Genomic DNA, 15611 nt, shown 5'->3' on the forward strand with positions numbered 1-15611 from the left:
AGAGACCAGCCTAGGCCACACTGCTGTCCGTTCGGGTCAGACAGACGCTGAGTGACCAAAGGCACTGATTGAGCTATTTAAGGAAACGCTAGGGGTTCAGAGTTGAGAGAGACCAAGAACACTGACCTCTACCAGCGGGTCCTGTGGGGGGCAGCCCCAGGGCCAAGAAGATGGCTCATTGGGGAAGAACAAAAATGTTGGCCCTTTAGAATTAAGGGGCCCCAGTCCCAAACCTGTCTTCACATCTACGTAGTGTGGATGAGCATAAGGCCTCAAGCAACCCATGCGTACTGGGGGCCCGTCGCACGCCTGACCCAATCACACTCCGAGACGCTGTCAACAGACATTTATGGTCCAGTTAAGGAAACAGACTTACACAAATGAAACGATGAGAGAGCTGTACCACGCAGAACATTATCCCATACAGCAAAGCCAGCACAGTGAGACTCCCGTGGAGAGAGCGATCCCTTCATGACAGGCGTCGAGGAGAAGAATAGCTGAGTTTAAAAAAGAAAAGTCATAGAGGCCATGCCTAGTAATAACGGGGGGGCCGGAGCCATACTTTCGGCCTGAAATGTCTCCACGTCAGTGCCCAAACTAGGAGTAACGGAAGCGGAATTACGGTTTCCTGAGGAGCCCGGGACGGCCTTTCAGGCATCCTCAGGAACTAGGAGGTGGATGAGCCGGGAGGGTCACTCCTTACTCAAGAGCACCGCCCTGAACAGGAGCGCAGGGCAGGGCTGCTTGTCATGAGAATAGACTTTCAACAGGCCAAGAATGGGAACATCGTTGGAGCACAGGCAAGAAACTGGAGACACTTTCTTGAGAAAAGAGGAAACTTGCTGAAGCAAGATACACAGTGATGGGGGACGTCAGCCATTCAAGCATCTGTGGGGGGCCTCGTCCTGCTAAATAGAGACCTCTGCTTAATTCCTAATGACCCTGATGATAAACTATCCTCTTTCCTTTTTTTTTTTTTTTTTTTTTTTTTGTGGTACACGGGCCTCTCACCGCTGTGGCCTCTCCGGCTGCAGAGCACAGGCTCCAGACGCGCAGGCCCAGCAGCCATGGCTCACGGGCCCAGCCGCTCCGCGGCATATGGGATCTTCCCGGACCGGGGCTCGAACCCGTGTCCCCTGCATCGGCAGGCGGACTCCCAACCACTGCGCCACCAGGGAAGCCCCTCCTCTTTACTTTTTTGATCTATCACCAAATTAAACCTGGGGAATGCTACAGACCTAACAGCAGATGACTTGACGATATCTCTCTTGGTGTCAGAGAGAGAGAAGTCAGGGCCAGAAAATGATAATAACACTCAAAGAATGTTGATGAATGGTCCTGTCACGCTGGATGGAGGGCTTTATCGGGCTTTGCGGAATCTGTCTGTCCTTGGCTCTGCTCGCTCAAAAATTCTATCAACAAAGACTTCCCTGGTGGCGCAGCGGTTAAGAATCGCCTGCCAATGCAGGGGACACGGGTTCGATCCCCAGCCTGGGAAGATCCCACATGCCACAGAGCAACTAAGCCTGTGCGCCACAACCACTGAGCCTGTGCTCTAGAGCCCGCAAGCCACAGCTACTGAAGCCTGCGCGCCTAGAGCCCATGCTCCACAACAAGAGAAGCCACCGCAGTGAGAAGCCCACACACCACAATGAAGAGTAGCCCGCACTGGCCGCAACTAGAGAAAGCCCGTGCGCAGCAACAAAGACCCAATGCAGCCAAAAAATTTTAAATCAATCAATCAATAAACTGCACACAAAAAATTCTATCAACAAGATGAAAACACAGAAGGAGATGCCATGGGATATGGAAGGTATGGCTAATACATGAAGGGAGAAAATTAGTATTCAGAAAGTATTCTTCTAAAACGATGGGCTGGAACTAAGGAGATGAAATATATTAGGAATGCATGGAAAGTTGTGCAGCATACTCGATGCCCAAGCAGAAGATGGTAAAGCTGTGACTTAACAGTGCATCACAAGGAAGGTCAAGGGAATCTAATGGGCTGAAAACTCGGTTTGACCTGTCGGGCGAGGTAGCCGTCCTGGATTAGCAGAATCAGAGGCAGCGGTCAGAGCCGTACGATGTTTTGGTCTGCACGGGTCACACCCCACCCCACACTGGTCAGACCCCACCTGAAATAGCGACTGTCCCAGGCACTCTGCTTCGAGAGTGACATTGACAAAGCAGAAGAGGATCAGAGGGAGCTGAGGCATCTGCGAACTGGGAATGTTTAGCTCGGGGAGGCGACGTCTTAGCGGTGACGAGCATCCCCGAAAACCCTCAGGGGTGTCGGGTGGAAGCTCTCTGTGTAGCTCCAGGGAGAGGCCTAGGACCCGTGGGTAAAGTCACAAGGAGGCAGGTTTCAGCTCTGCATGAGGAGGAGATTTCTAACAACGTGAGTCCAAACCTAGGACAAGCGTACTCACGATGGGAGCTCCTTGGTGTGTGAGATACTCTCCCCGAGGCCGGGAGACCACCTGACTCAAAGGTTGGCAAGGGCCGCTCTGCCTTGGGGGGAACGTGGCCCGCACGACCACGAGGAATCGCTGAGCTTCTCTGGGTTGTGACTGTGCCAAACAGGCTTTCTGGAAGGGCCGGGGCTTGTGTTAACCTCCCGTCTCTCTCCCTGACTGGCGCACTCAGTACAGAGAGGGGAAGAAACTGAAGCCCAAGCCCAACTACAACAGCGTGGACCTCTCGGAAGTGGAGTGGGAGGACCGGGCCGGAACCGTGAGTGGGCGGCTGGGAGGGGGTCGGTTGGCTGGACAGCGGGTCCCGGGGCCACAGGTGCTGAGCTCAGCCCCCTCCCTTGGCCCAAAGCAGAAGCAGTGCCTCTAACGGGCAGCCCCCGCACCGTCCACAGAGAGAACAGTCTCTTCCTCTGGGGCTGAAGGAGCACACGTCTGTGAGCCACAGAGTTCGGGTGTGAGGGCGTTTTAGGCTGGCCTGGGTGTTGGAAAACTTGCATCTCAGGGCTCGGCCACCGTGTTTCCTCGCCCATCAGCCCACTGGGAGCATTCTCTGAGTGAACTCCAGAATTCCAGCTAAAGGGAACCTGGCAGCCGGTCTATATTGCCACCTGTAGCCTGCTTGCAGGAGAAAGGGGAAAACGCAGCGTGTCCCCAGGGGTCACCTCCAAGGCAGTGTTCATTGCTTCATGGTCCTGTGTGAGCAGAGTTCTATTATCTGTTCTATTACTAATTCTATTACCTTTCCCCCTGAAGCTGAGAACAGCCATGATCAACAGGGAGACAGGGTCTCTCTCCATGGACGTGAAGGTTCCGCTGGACAGAGGGGTAAGGCGCTCGAGGGAAAGACTGGGGTCTGCTCCCAGGAAGCAGCGTCATGGTTAACTGGGGTTGGTGGTGGTGACAAAGGACCTGGCTGAGTTCGAGCTAAAACCTTGAGAGCTTGCTGGAGCCTGGAGGGCCCTAGTGGGGGGCCCAGCCCAGCGGGCATCGGCCCCATGGAGCACCGGCCGGGGAGCTACCGCTCTCCAGGGCCTGGTTCTCGGGGCCGCAGAGCGAGGCCGTGGCCAGCCCAGCCCTTCGCAAGTCTTCCTGCTGCCTGCCATGTGGCCCTTTTGTTGTTTATGGTGGAAAGGGAGAAAGTGACAGTTAATTTTGCCAATCGTTAGCAGCTCTTGTAAAACATGTTATATGGGAAGAGGTTGAAAATAATTGCTACTCCGTAGAGCAATTTCCACCCATGGCAACCACAGATAATCAGGCCAGGTCCCCGCAGCCGTGCCATTCCTGTCACCACAGACCCACACGTCGCTTACAAAAGACCACTTCATCTTCTCGTTGAGAAGGTCCCCCTGCGTTTGCACCGACGGGGCTTTGTCCCTTGACATATTTGCAAATGTCACCTCCTCCCTCACGGCCACCCCCGCATCCCCTCTGCTGCCCATCGGCCTCTGCGGAGAGAACGCGGGCATGGGTCGGCAAGAATTAGATCCAAGTTCTTCCACAAACACGGACCTCCGTGGAAGCCTAACAGGAAAGCGCTGGGAAGGAAAGCAACTCTGCATTCCTTTTAGATGCGTGCGCTGGTTTTCACTGGGACACGTCTCATTTCTGTGGGATCTGCCTGTTGTTTATAAGCTCCGGGCTGAGAGGGGCCTCCCTCAGGCAGGCTGGGCAGCATCCCTGATGTCCCACCAGGCCCAGCAGGTCCTTCTCTTGATCCAAAAAGGCAGAGGTTTCTTCCACGCGCCTCCACCCTTATCCCAACCGGACCCCTGCTCCTGGGCACCAGGGAGCGCGCAGCCACCCGGCACTGCCCGAGCACATCAGGTGGGACCTGCTTCCAGGCTACAACGTGAGTTCCACGCACAGGGCGAGGTCTAACTCAGACCAGCTCAGGAAGGGCTCCCAGTGCTGCGTCCTCATGTGGCCTTCACGCTTCTCAAAGCGACCGAGGGATGGTCCTAACCAGATCCAGGCAGTCTGGACGTCTCCTGAAACTGCTGTCCAGCCCTTCAGAATGTGTTCACTGCTGTTAATAAACCGTCCAGGTAAAATTTGCAGTTTGACAAAGGCTTCCGGGCATGCGGTGCTCTGACATGAAGAAATAGGGTGATGCTGACCGTGGTCACGACCGGGGTGGACATTTCCCAGCACATCGAGCTCTCGCCTTACCTCCACTGCAACGAATCATGATGATGATGCCAGCTCACATTTATGAGAAGCTGGACTACACTCCATAAGCCTTCACCCACTTCCCACAACCCTGTGATGTATGTCCTGTCCTATCCCCATTTTACCGATGCGGAAATTCAGAAAGCAAAAACTTGCCCGGGGCGACGTAGACCAGCGGTCCCCAGCCTTTTTTACACCAGGGACCGGTTTCGTGGAAGACAGCTTTTCCCCGGATTGGGGCGGGAGGAGGGTGGTTCAGGCGGTAACGCGAGCGGTGGGGAGCGAGGGGTACTGCGGACGAAGCTCTGCTCACCCGCCCGCCTGCCACCCACCTCCTGCTGTGCGGCCCGGCTCCTAACAGGCCGTGGACCGCTACTGGCCCGCGGCGCAGGGGTTGGGGACCCCTGAGGTAGACGATCAATCTCCAGGCCTGTGTGCTTGGGTCTGATTCTGACCACACGCTCCCGACCACGGCTGTGCAAGGCCTTCCCGTGGGACAGGCCCTGATTCTCCACTCACTCTCCAGAATGAAAGATTTCCCGGGTCTCTTTAGAGATGCCTTTCTGTCCCTTCTTTAAATTCACTGTCTTCTCCTCTCCCTCCACCCATTACACCATGACTCAGCCCTCTTTAATCAATCGTTCCTCTCTTTACTCTCATGCCCGGAAGCTCCTGTGCCTGCCCGTGTAGACGGGACACTTTGCTGGTACGAAGGACACCATGGTGGAATCCAGCCTCTCACTGCTGTGGTGATGGTGCCCCTCCCTCAGCTCAGCCTACGTCTACCTTACGGGGTCCTCAGCAGAAACACCCTTCAGGTCTAGGCCCAGGGAGGCTTTCTTAAAGCATTGTGGGAATATCCGATATCATTCAAGCCATTCTCCTGGCAGGCCATAACCTGCTTGGTCATTTTCTCCAGGGGATTTTGCATGCGTCCTTATTTCCCAGGGATTAATTCAGACCTTTCTCCATCTCCCCTAAACTCCAGACAGGCAACTATGGTAGTGCTACTGAGGACAGTGGCAGCAGCCCAGCATGATGAGAGCAGGGCCCACAGACTCAAAAGCCTGCGGGACCAGATCAGCCGAGTTCAGGAATGTAAATGAGAGAAGAAGACAAGCCTCCGTGCTGCGGAGCCTGGGAGCCACGGCAGGCTGCAGAGTGCGGGCCCCTCGGAAGGATTCGGCTAGGAATCCATGCTGTTAAGCGTGTGCAACTAATTCCAAAAATGTGAGAAACACAGTCTGGCCCAATATCTAGGGTCTCCAACTTGTGAGGAGCCCACGAGCTAAAGAGGCTTCAACCCTTGAATCGAGAGAAGTGCACGGAGTGAGGTGTACGCTTATATGGCTCTTTCCCCAAAGGGCTCACCCCAGTCCATCTGGAATGGAACAACTAGAAGTCAAGCAGAGATCTGTTGTTATCATCTTGAAGTGTCAGAGAACAGACTTTGGGCTCCCAGAGTGTCATAAAATGAGGGGAGATACCCCAGAAATGAGGGAGTCACAGGTGGGCTGGCCCTAACATATGTATGCAAGTTCCTCTCCAATTCCTGACTGACCTTGAAGCTACACATCTCCAGGGGGACTCCAGGCAACAGCTTGAGAGCTGGAAGTCAGAGCAGGGACTTCACTGCTTCCTGTGGTCGTGGGGAAAATTTGGAGTCACACGAGGGTGAGGAGGCTCAGTAAATACCTCAGAATTTTCTTTGAAAGCACAGAAGAACTACACCTTGGGAGCAAAGACTATGTCCCAAGACCAAGGGATTCACCCTAGACCTAAAGACAAAGTTGAAGCAGACCCACCCTAGGGAAAATGTAATCCAAGTCTCTGCAAACTCAAGGTGGTCAGCCAGCCATTTCTCTGCTGAGTAAAGTAGAAATCAACACTCCCTGGAGGAAGACAGAGTATCTACAACCTATTCTCCACAATAGCCAGCAGACACATGAAGAAACAAGATGACGTTTCCCTTCTTAATAAAGCAGTCTTATTTGTGATCCATAGATGACCCAGCTACTGAAATTAGAAGAAGGACTTTCAAGCAGATATGATAAATAGGCACAAGGAATTAAAGGATAAGATGGTCATCATGAGTGAACAGATGGAGAATCTCAGCAGAGAAATGTTTAGGATTTAATCAAAGAAGCAGGACCACTACAAATGATATGAATATAGGGTTTTATTGTAGGGGGTAGACCTAATGAAATGGTGGGAGCTGGTAAAAATGTCTACAGAAGGCAGGTGTCTCTGCCTCTAGTCATGAGCTTGAAGTCATCGTAGGTTGTCAGGGCCAGCGATTGGGAAGGAAAACTGGATGAGATGTGGGAGAAAGCAAGAACAAACTGGAACCCATGAGGAAGAATAGGAACCCATGAGGACAAACTAAAACCAGCATCTGTCTCTCACTATCTCCAGCCACAAGGATGTGGGACCTGCAGAAGGAGCTCGTGCCCTTCACCTGGGCCTGCACGCTCACTGGCTCAGATCTCAGAGAGACTGAAGGAGGAGGTCCAGTGGCAGCTGCCCGTCCCAAGAAGGGAAGCCAGCAGAGCAGAGTGAGCTGCCGCAGGGCCCCATGTGCTGTACCCACTCCAGTGTGTAACACGGCCACGGCTTTGCTCTCCCGTACAAATCTCACGCAGAATCCTCATCTGGCCAACCCTAATTTGGAACCATACAGGGAAGTGAGTCTGAAAAAAATGTAATTCCAGCTTAGCTGACTTGACACAGTGTAAGACCAGCACAAGAACCAAGTGGAAATTCTAAAACTGAAGAGTGCAACACCTGAAAGGAAATTCCTACAGGATGGAATTAACAGCAGATGGGAGGGGAAAGGACAGTGACTGTGAAGACAAATAGAAACTATCCAATGTAAGGAACAGAAAGAAAAGTGTTTTAAGAAATTATTCTTCAGTTACATGTGGGTTAATATCAAGTGGTCTAACGTATGTCCTTAGAGTCCCAGAAGGAAGGAGAAGGGACGGAACAGAAAAAAGTATTTGAAAAACTAATGCCCCAAATGTCCTGAGTTTAGTGAAAAACATCAACCAATAGATGCAAGATTCTCAGCAAAACCAAGCAGAATTAAAAAAAAAAAATCCACACCTAAACACACCATAGTCTGCCTGCTGTGAATCAAAGAGAAGGGAAAATCTTTTTTTAAAAAGTAAATTTATCTACTTATTTATTTATTTTTGGCTACGTTTTGTCTTCATTGCTGCGCGCGAGCTTTTCTCTAGTTGCGGTGAGTGGGAGCTGCTCTTCGTTGCAGTGCAAGGGCTTCTCACTGTGGTGGCCTCTCTCGTTACGGAGCATGGGCTCTAGGTGCGCGGGCTTCAGTAGTTGTGACACGCGGGCTCTAGAGCCCAGGCTCAGTACTTGTGGCACACGGGCTTAGTTGTTCCGTGGTACGTGGGATCTTCCCGGGCCAGGGCTCGAACCCGTGTCCCTTGCACTGACAGGCGGATTCCTAACCACTGTGCCACCAGGGAATTCCTGGGAAAATCTTATTTAAAAGCTAGAGGAAAACAGTAATAGGGGAAAACAATAGTAAGAATGATGGCTGACTTCTCATCAAAAACAATAACGTAATGTTGTTAAAAACCAAAAGAAAAAACTGTCAACCCAAAGTTCCGCATATAGAGGAAATATCCTTCCAAAAAGAGGTGAAGTAAAGACAGATTCAGATAAAAGAGATCAGAGTTCATCACTCGGAAAAATGCTTGAGGAATTCTTCAGGCAGAAGAAAAATGACACAGATGGAAACTCAGATCAACACAAGGAAATGAACAGCGCTGGAAATGGTAAGTACGTGGGTGAAGTTAGAACTTCATTCATTTTTTAACTCCTCAGAAAGACAACTGACTATTTAAAGCAAAAATGTTGACATTGTATTGTAAGGTTTGCAACTTGTAGGATACATGGCAACTGCCACACACAGTGGAGTTATCCCCTTACATGAACAGATTAAAGGAAAACACCACATGGTCATCCCAACTGATACTGAAAGAGCATCTGACAAAATTTAACTGGGAACAGAAGGAAACTTCCTCCATCTGATAAAAGGCATCTGTGAAAAAGCTCACTTTTAATGATGAAAGATTGAGCACTTTCTCCCTAAGGTTGTGAACAAGGTAAGGGTATCTGGTTTCACCACTTCTGTTAACACTGCTCTGGACCTTCCAGGACCTATCTTTGCAATAAGGCAAAGAAACAAAATAAAAGGCACAAAAATCAGAAAGGAAGAAGTAAAACTCTCTTTGTTCACAGTAAGATGATTGTTTACATAGAAAATCCCGAGAATCTGCAAAACAGCTGCTGGAACTAACAGGTAATTGAGCAAGTTCACAGAATACAAGGTCAATATTATAAAAATCAATTGTATTTTTATATATAGGAGCAAACATTTGGGAAATGAAATTATTTTTAAGTTCCAACTTCAATAGCATCAAACAATATAAAATACTTAGGAATCAATTTAACAAAGACATATACAACCTCTACATTGAAAATGACATAACACTGCAGAAAACATGTCAAAGAAAAAAATAAATAGAAAGATATAACCATGTGTATGGGTTGTAAGATCAATACTTCTAAGATGTCCATTCTGCCCAAATTGATCTATAGATCCAACACAATCCCAATAAAAAGTTGAACAGACTTCTTCTAGACATAGAAGACGGTGATTCTAAAATTTATATGAATATGCAAAGGACCTAAAATGGTCAGAACTGTTGAAAAAAAGAACAAATTTGGACGATTCACACTACCTGATTTCAAAATTTACTGCAAAGCTACAGTAACCAAGCAGAATGGTATTGACATACAAATAGACAAATGGATTGATGGAATGGAATAGAAACTCCAGAAATAAACTCACGTGTCATCAGTAGATTTTCAGTAAAGACACTTTGACAAATCAATGGAGAAAGGAAAATCTTTTCAACAAATGGTGCTGGAACAACTGAATAAATGTATGAAAAAAATAGACGTTGAGACACACTCACACTGTACGCAAAAATATTTGAGATGTACCGTAGCTCTCAATGTAAACCCTAAAACTGTAAGCCTCCTACAAGAAAATGTAACTGAAAGTCTTCACCACCTGAGGTTTTGCAAAGATTTCTTAGACAGAACACCAAAAGCACTAAACATTAAATAACATTTGATAAATTGAACTTCATCGAAAGGCACAATTAAGAAAATGAAAAAGCAAGGCACAGACTGTGTCCAGACGATAAAGAACTTCTCCAAATCATTAACAAAAAGACGAACAGCCCAACAAAAATGGGCAAAATACTTGAGCAGACACTTCGCGAATGAAGAAACAGACGTGACCCACAAGCCCACAGGAAGATGCCCAGCAACTCTAGCCGTCAGGAAGGTGCAGATTAAAACCACTTTCATACGCTCTATCATGGCTGAAATGTAAAAGACTGGGAACACCAAAGGCTGGCAAAGATGTGCAGAAACCGCAACGCGTACATTGCTAGTGAAAGTACAATAAAATAACTGGGACATTGGCAGTGTTTTCTAAAGGCAAACATGATTCACCATATGACCCAGCAATTCCATTCCTGGTATTTACCAAGAGAAATGAAAACACATGTCCACAGCAGCTTTATTCATAATAGCCCCAAACTGGAAACACCACAGATGACCACCAGGGGTGAACACAGAAGCAAGTCCCCCCTGGAGTACTTACTACTTGGCAGAGGGAAGGAACACACTGCTGACACGCTCAGCAGCGCGGATGGGTCTTAAGGACATTACGTTGAGCAGAAGAAACCGACACAAAAGGACATGTGACACGAAAACAGGGACACCTAACCTGGGGGATGGAGCTCAGAACAGAGCGCGCCCATGGAAGGTGCGGGGATTGAAACCGAAGGAAGCAACGAGATTGCAGGGGATGCAAACAGTCTGTATCTCCACCACAGAGGTAACTGCATGGCTGTGTACCTTTATCAAGCTAATGGAATGACACACTTAGATGTGCGCGTTTCACCTTTTTCTCCCATTAGAAAAAAGAGAGAGTATGAAAACAATTTTTAAATGCTCTCCAGTTCCAGACTCAAGCCAGCCCCAAGCCAGCCCCATCTCCTCCCTTGCTGGGCCCCAGCTGCCCCGTAGCTCCCAGGGCCTCCCCCAACTGCCAGAAGGTCTGCCTGAAGCAGCGGGGACAGGAGGGCATCACGGAAGATGAGGCCCGTGCTGGGAACTGATCTTTTGGGTTTGGTCCACAGCTGGTTTCCTATAGAAGTAAAACTTTTTTGTCACCTTCTCCCGCCACGTCCCCTGCAACATCTTACTCCAGTTTCCAACATGGAAGTAAAAAAGCCAGAAAGAGGTGAAGGAAATAAGAACAGCTCCCGAGCCCAGCACAGTGTGTAGCTTTCCCAGAAGCATCCGTTGTGTCTGTGGACGGCACAGCCCGCAGGGCTTCGGAGCCCGGAGTGAACACTGCTCTTCCCGTACTGGCCCGCTAAAAGCATCCTCACCACCGCCCAGTGGCCTATGCAGGGGATGCTCTCGTTACCCCTGACTTACGAGCAAGAACTGCGATGCCCGGGTGAAGTCACTTACCCAAGCGCACACAGCCTGTGAGTGGCCGGCTAGGCTTAGACCAGGTCTGTCTGATGCCCTTGCCCGTCCTTAGCCACTGTGTCCCCTCCCCATGCCCTGACTTGTGCAAATTCAACTAAACTTAAAAGTGGCAGCTTTGAAAGGAAAGAGCCGCTGTCAAGGGCGCCGTGGCCTGAGGGCTCTGGGCTCCGGAGCCGGCGGGGGGGGGGGGGGGGGGGGCTGTGGGCGGGGCGTGCAGGTGGCTCGTACAGGTGTGAGCTCAGCTGGCAGCCTTCTCTGGTCCCACCTGAACCACAGCCGCTGCCCAGTGCAGGGACCACCAGCCACCCAGGCTCTCTAGTTAACTGACATTTACTAAAATTTGAAACTTCTATTCCTGAGTCGCACATGTGGTGGCTTGTGGCCCCATATGGGACAACGCAGGTCTGGACCGTGGCCCTGCATTCAGGCATCCCCCAGGGGCTGCAGCGTGCTGGTGGGAGGGGATCTGCCTGTGGCGTCACTGAGAGGAGATGTGAGGGGGTGGGGTTGGGGGGATGTAAGAAGTAGTGGAGGAGCACCAGGTGTCAGGTGGGAAGGGAGGGAGGGGGTGGGAGGGAGGGAGGGGTGGTCAGGAAGGAGGGGCATGGGAGGGAGGGAGGGGGTGGGAGGGAGGGGGAGGGGTGGGGGAGGGAGGGGTGGGAGGGAGGGAAGGAGGGAGATGGGAGGGAGGGAGGGGTGGGAGGGAGGGAAGGAGGGAGATGGGAGGGAGGGAGGGGTGGGGGAGGGAAGGAGTGGTCAGGAAGGAGGGGCATGGGAGGGAGGGAGGGGTGGGAGGGAGGGAAGGAGGGAGATGGGAGGGGTGGGGGAGGGAGGGGTGGGAGAGAGGGAAGGAGGGAGATGGGAGGGAGGGAGGGGGTGGGAGGGGTGGGAGGGAGGGAGGGAGGGGGTGGTCAGGAAGGAGGGGCATGGGAGGGAGGGAGGGGTGGGAGGGAGGGAAGGAGGGAGATGGGAGGGAGGGAGGGGGTGGGGGAGGGAGGGGGATGGGAGGGAGGGAGGTGGTGGGGGAGGGAGGGGGATGGGAGGGAGGGAGGGGAGGAAAGGGAGGCGGGAGGGGAGGGAGGGGAGGGACGGTTGGCGCTCCCTCCCCAGCAAGCACCTTTCCTGGTGCCTCTTTCAGAAGCGAGTTCTTTTCCTGACCAACGACTACTTCTTCACGGACATCAGTGACACGCCTTTCAGGTGAGGGGTCGGGTCTTGTCTGCAGGGGAGGGATGGGTGCAACATGAAAGCCGACAGCTCAGGTGGGACTTTCAGGTCTGGAGGTGGATTTACTTCTAGGTAGTTGGCAATTTTGTGGTAACAGAAGAAGACTCAGGTCTGCATTCTGAGGTCTGCACCTGCTGTGCCAGTGCAGCCCGGTGTGCAGTGCAGCCAGCCCTGTGTGCAGTGCAGCCCTGTGTGCAGTGCAGCCCGGTGCGCAGTGCAGCCCGGTGTGCAGTGCAGCCCAGTGCACAGTGCAGCCCAGTGCGCAGTGCAGCCCAGTGCACAGTGCAGCCTGGTGTGCAGTGCAGCCCAGTGCACAGTGCAGCCAGCCCGGTGCGCAGTGCAGCCCAGTGCACAGTGCAGCCCGGTGTGCAGTGCAGCCCAGTGCGCAGTGCAGCCCGGTGTGCAGTGCAGCCCTGTGTGCAGTGCAGCCCGGTGTGCAGTGCAGCCCAGTGCACAGTGCAGCCCGGTGCGCAGTGCAGCCCTGTGTGCAGTGCAGCCCGGTGTGCAGTGCAGCCCAGTGCACAGTGCAGCCCGGTGCGCAGTGCAGCCCTGTGTGCAGTGCAGCCCGGTGTGCAGTGCAGCCCAGTGCGCAGTGCAGCCCAGTGCACAGTGCAGCCCAGTGCGCAGTGCAGCCCGGTGTGCAGTGCAGCCCAGTGCACAGTGCAGCCCGGTGCGCAGTGCAGCCCTGTGTGCAGTGCAGCCCGGTGTGCAGTGCAGCCCAGTGCACAGTGCAGCCCGGTGCGCAGTGCAGCCCTGTGTGCACTGCAGCCCGGTGTGCAGTGCAGCCAGCCCAGTGCACAGTGCAGCCCAGTGCACAGTGCAGCCCAGTGCGCAGTGCAGCCTGGTGTGCAGTGCAGCCCGGTGTGCAGTGCAGCCCAGTGCGCAGGGCCTGGAGCCACCACGCACAGGCTGTGACCTTAGTCAAGTTTCTCAGCCTCTGTGCTTTAGGTTCCACCTCTGTAAAGTAGGGGTAATTACAGCTGCCTTTGGGCGGAACTGGGTGGATTAAATGACATGATCGACCTAGAGATTTTAAGCAACGCAATCATAAGCAATTGTAAGATGAAAGATGGGATTTGAAGAGCTCTCAGGTTCCCTCCCACCACATAAATATTCACTCTAGTATCATACAGTTTAGGGAACAAATGGGGCTTCTCTCTGAATTACCCATTTCTCAGTGAAGGGTGGTTCCCAGCCCTGACTGCTCCTGGAGCACCTGTGGGTCCTTGTAACATCGCCAGCGTCCAGGTCCTCCTTCTTACCTTACTTGGCATTCCTGGGGTGGGCCCGGGCGCTCGTACCCTGTAAAGCCCCCCGACCCAAGTGGTTCAGGTATCCAGCCAAGGTTCAGAAGCGATGCTTTTCCTGACGAAGGCATGGTGGGATTCTCCAGGCAGGAGGGGCCTCCCGACTGCGGGACGCGTGGGACACAGAGACCCCTCCCCGTCCCTGGGGGCCCCGACAGGTCCAGGGTGAATCTGACAAAATGAGAGTGGAGGGGGCCTTTGTCCTGTCGTGTCCAGCGTCCTTCCCAGGAAAAAGGCTGATGACAAAACAGAAGTGCTGCCTGTGTTTTGGAGGGGACGCCGAGGGCCAGGGCGGGCGGGGGCTGGCTGTGCGCCCTGTCGTGGGTGTGGGAGGCTCGGAGGCTCAGACGACGAGGCTGGGCTGGGCCGTGGGCACCAGCTGGTGGTGAGCCGGCGTCCTTCACTCTGCCAACAGTTTGGGAGTGGTGCTCTCCCGCGGCCACGGCGAATACGTCCTCCTGGGGAACACGTCTGTGGAAGAAGGTGGGTTGGCCGGCGCCCAGGACTGGCGGACAGTTCGGAGGAAAACTGGCTTCTCCGGGAACACGGGGCAGGGCCATCCAGGCAGGGGCTCTGCGGGCAGGGCTACGTGGCTAGAGGGGCCTGGCATCCCCGGTTCCAGGGCCCGCAGGGTCTGCTGGACAGTCGCCACAACCCGCGGAGTCTAAGACCTGCCAGACAGGTGGTCAGACTCTGGGCGGCCTTGCTGGACAGGGCGGGGTTTACCTGTCAGACCACTCAGAGGGAAAGAAGAGGCCTGGGAGGGCGAGTGGGCAGATCCGTAGCCGTTTGCTGGGGCTGCCCCCAAAACTGGCCAGCTTCTCTGTTCTGGGAGCCCCGCTCCACCCAGCGCCTCCAGGGCAGTGTCCCTCCTGCCCCTCCCGGCTCCCACTGGCCCTGGGCTTGTGGCTGCCACTCTCCCGACTCTGCCTTGGTCATCACACAGCTTCTCCCCTCGTGAGTCTCAATTTTCCCTTCTTATCAGCGACCTCATCTTTTTTTTTTTTTTTTTTTTTTGCGGTACGCGGGCCTCTCACTGTTGTGGCCTCTCCCGTTGCGGAGCACAGGCTCCGGACGCGGAGGCTCAGCGGCCATGGCTCACGGGCCCAGCCGCTCCACAGCATGTGGGATCTTCCCGGACCGGGGCAGGAACCCGTGTCCCCTGCATCGGCAGGCGGACTCTCAACCACTGCACCACCAGGGAAGCCCAGCGACCTCATCTTAACTTGGTTACATCTGCCACGATCCTATTTCCGGATAAGGTCACGTCCACAGAGACTGGGGTTGACACTTCACACATCTTTGGGGGACATAATTCCACCCATTACAGGAGCCTGTGGGATGTGAATGGGGATGGGGGGAGGCGTGTTGCAGGGGGATGGGGGGAGGCGTGTTGCAGGAGGACGGGAGAGAGACCCTCCGCCCCCACCCGCCCTGGACTTGCAGCTGCCTGGGCGCCCTGGGAGAACAAAACCCACGTGGGCCCTGGGACATGTCAGGAGGTCCTCGGACGACGCGGCCACAGCCCTTGAACCTCACGTTCTGTCTGTTCTTCCATTTCCGACCCTTGGATCATCTCATCCCCCCGTCTTTCCCCTCCATCCTGCTCACTCCCACTCTCTCCTGGAAACCACACCCGCAGGTCTTCCTTTCTCTGACCTTCTCCAGAGGGATTTTTCTATAAATCCAAACTGGACAGTGCCGCTGCTAAAGGCCTTCCATGACCTGTGGCCCCTTTTCATCTCTCCTCGCCCGAAGCTTCAGGGTCTGCCCTGGGCTGTGCTGCCCCACCCTCTGACCCCAGCCCACCCAGACGCATCTG

The 15611-nt window shown here is 53.4% G+C and overlaps 1 protein-coding gene across 1 annotated transcript in view; it reads left to right on the plus strand.

The window, feature by feature from the left end:
- Nucleotides 1-15611, plus strand: part of CACNA2D4 (calcium voltage-gated channel auxiliary subunit alpha2delta 4) — a gene marked incomplete at both ends in the record, with an annotated part of 97063 nt that overhangs the window by 36910 nt on the left and 44542 nt on the right. Inside the window, 4 exons of the mRNA XM_082665219.1 lie at nt 2647-2733; nt 3228-3299; nt 12394-12455; nt 14205-14272. Coding sequence (XP_082521345.1) covers nt 2647-2733; nt 3228-3299; nt 12394-12455; nt 14205-14272 — 289 coding nt within the window. The remainder of the gene's footprint in view (nt 1-2646; nt 2734-3227; nt 3300-12393; nt 12456-14204; nt 14273-15611) is intronic.

Source organism: Grampus griseus, assembly GCF_964374135.1.
Source record: "Grampus griseus genome assembly, chromosome: 11".
In the NCBI taxonomy this organism is placed as follows: domain Eukaryota; kingdom Metazoa; phylum Chordata; class Mammalia; order Artiodactyla; family Delphinidae; genus Grampus; species Grampus griseus.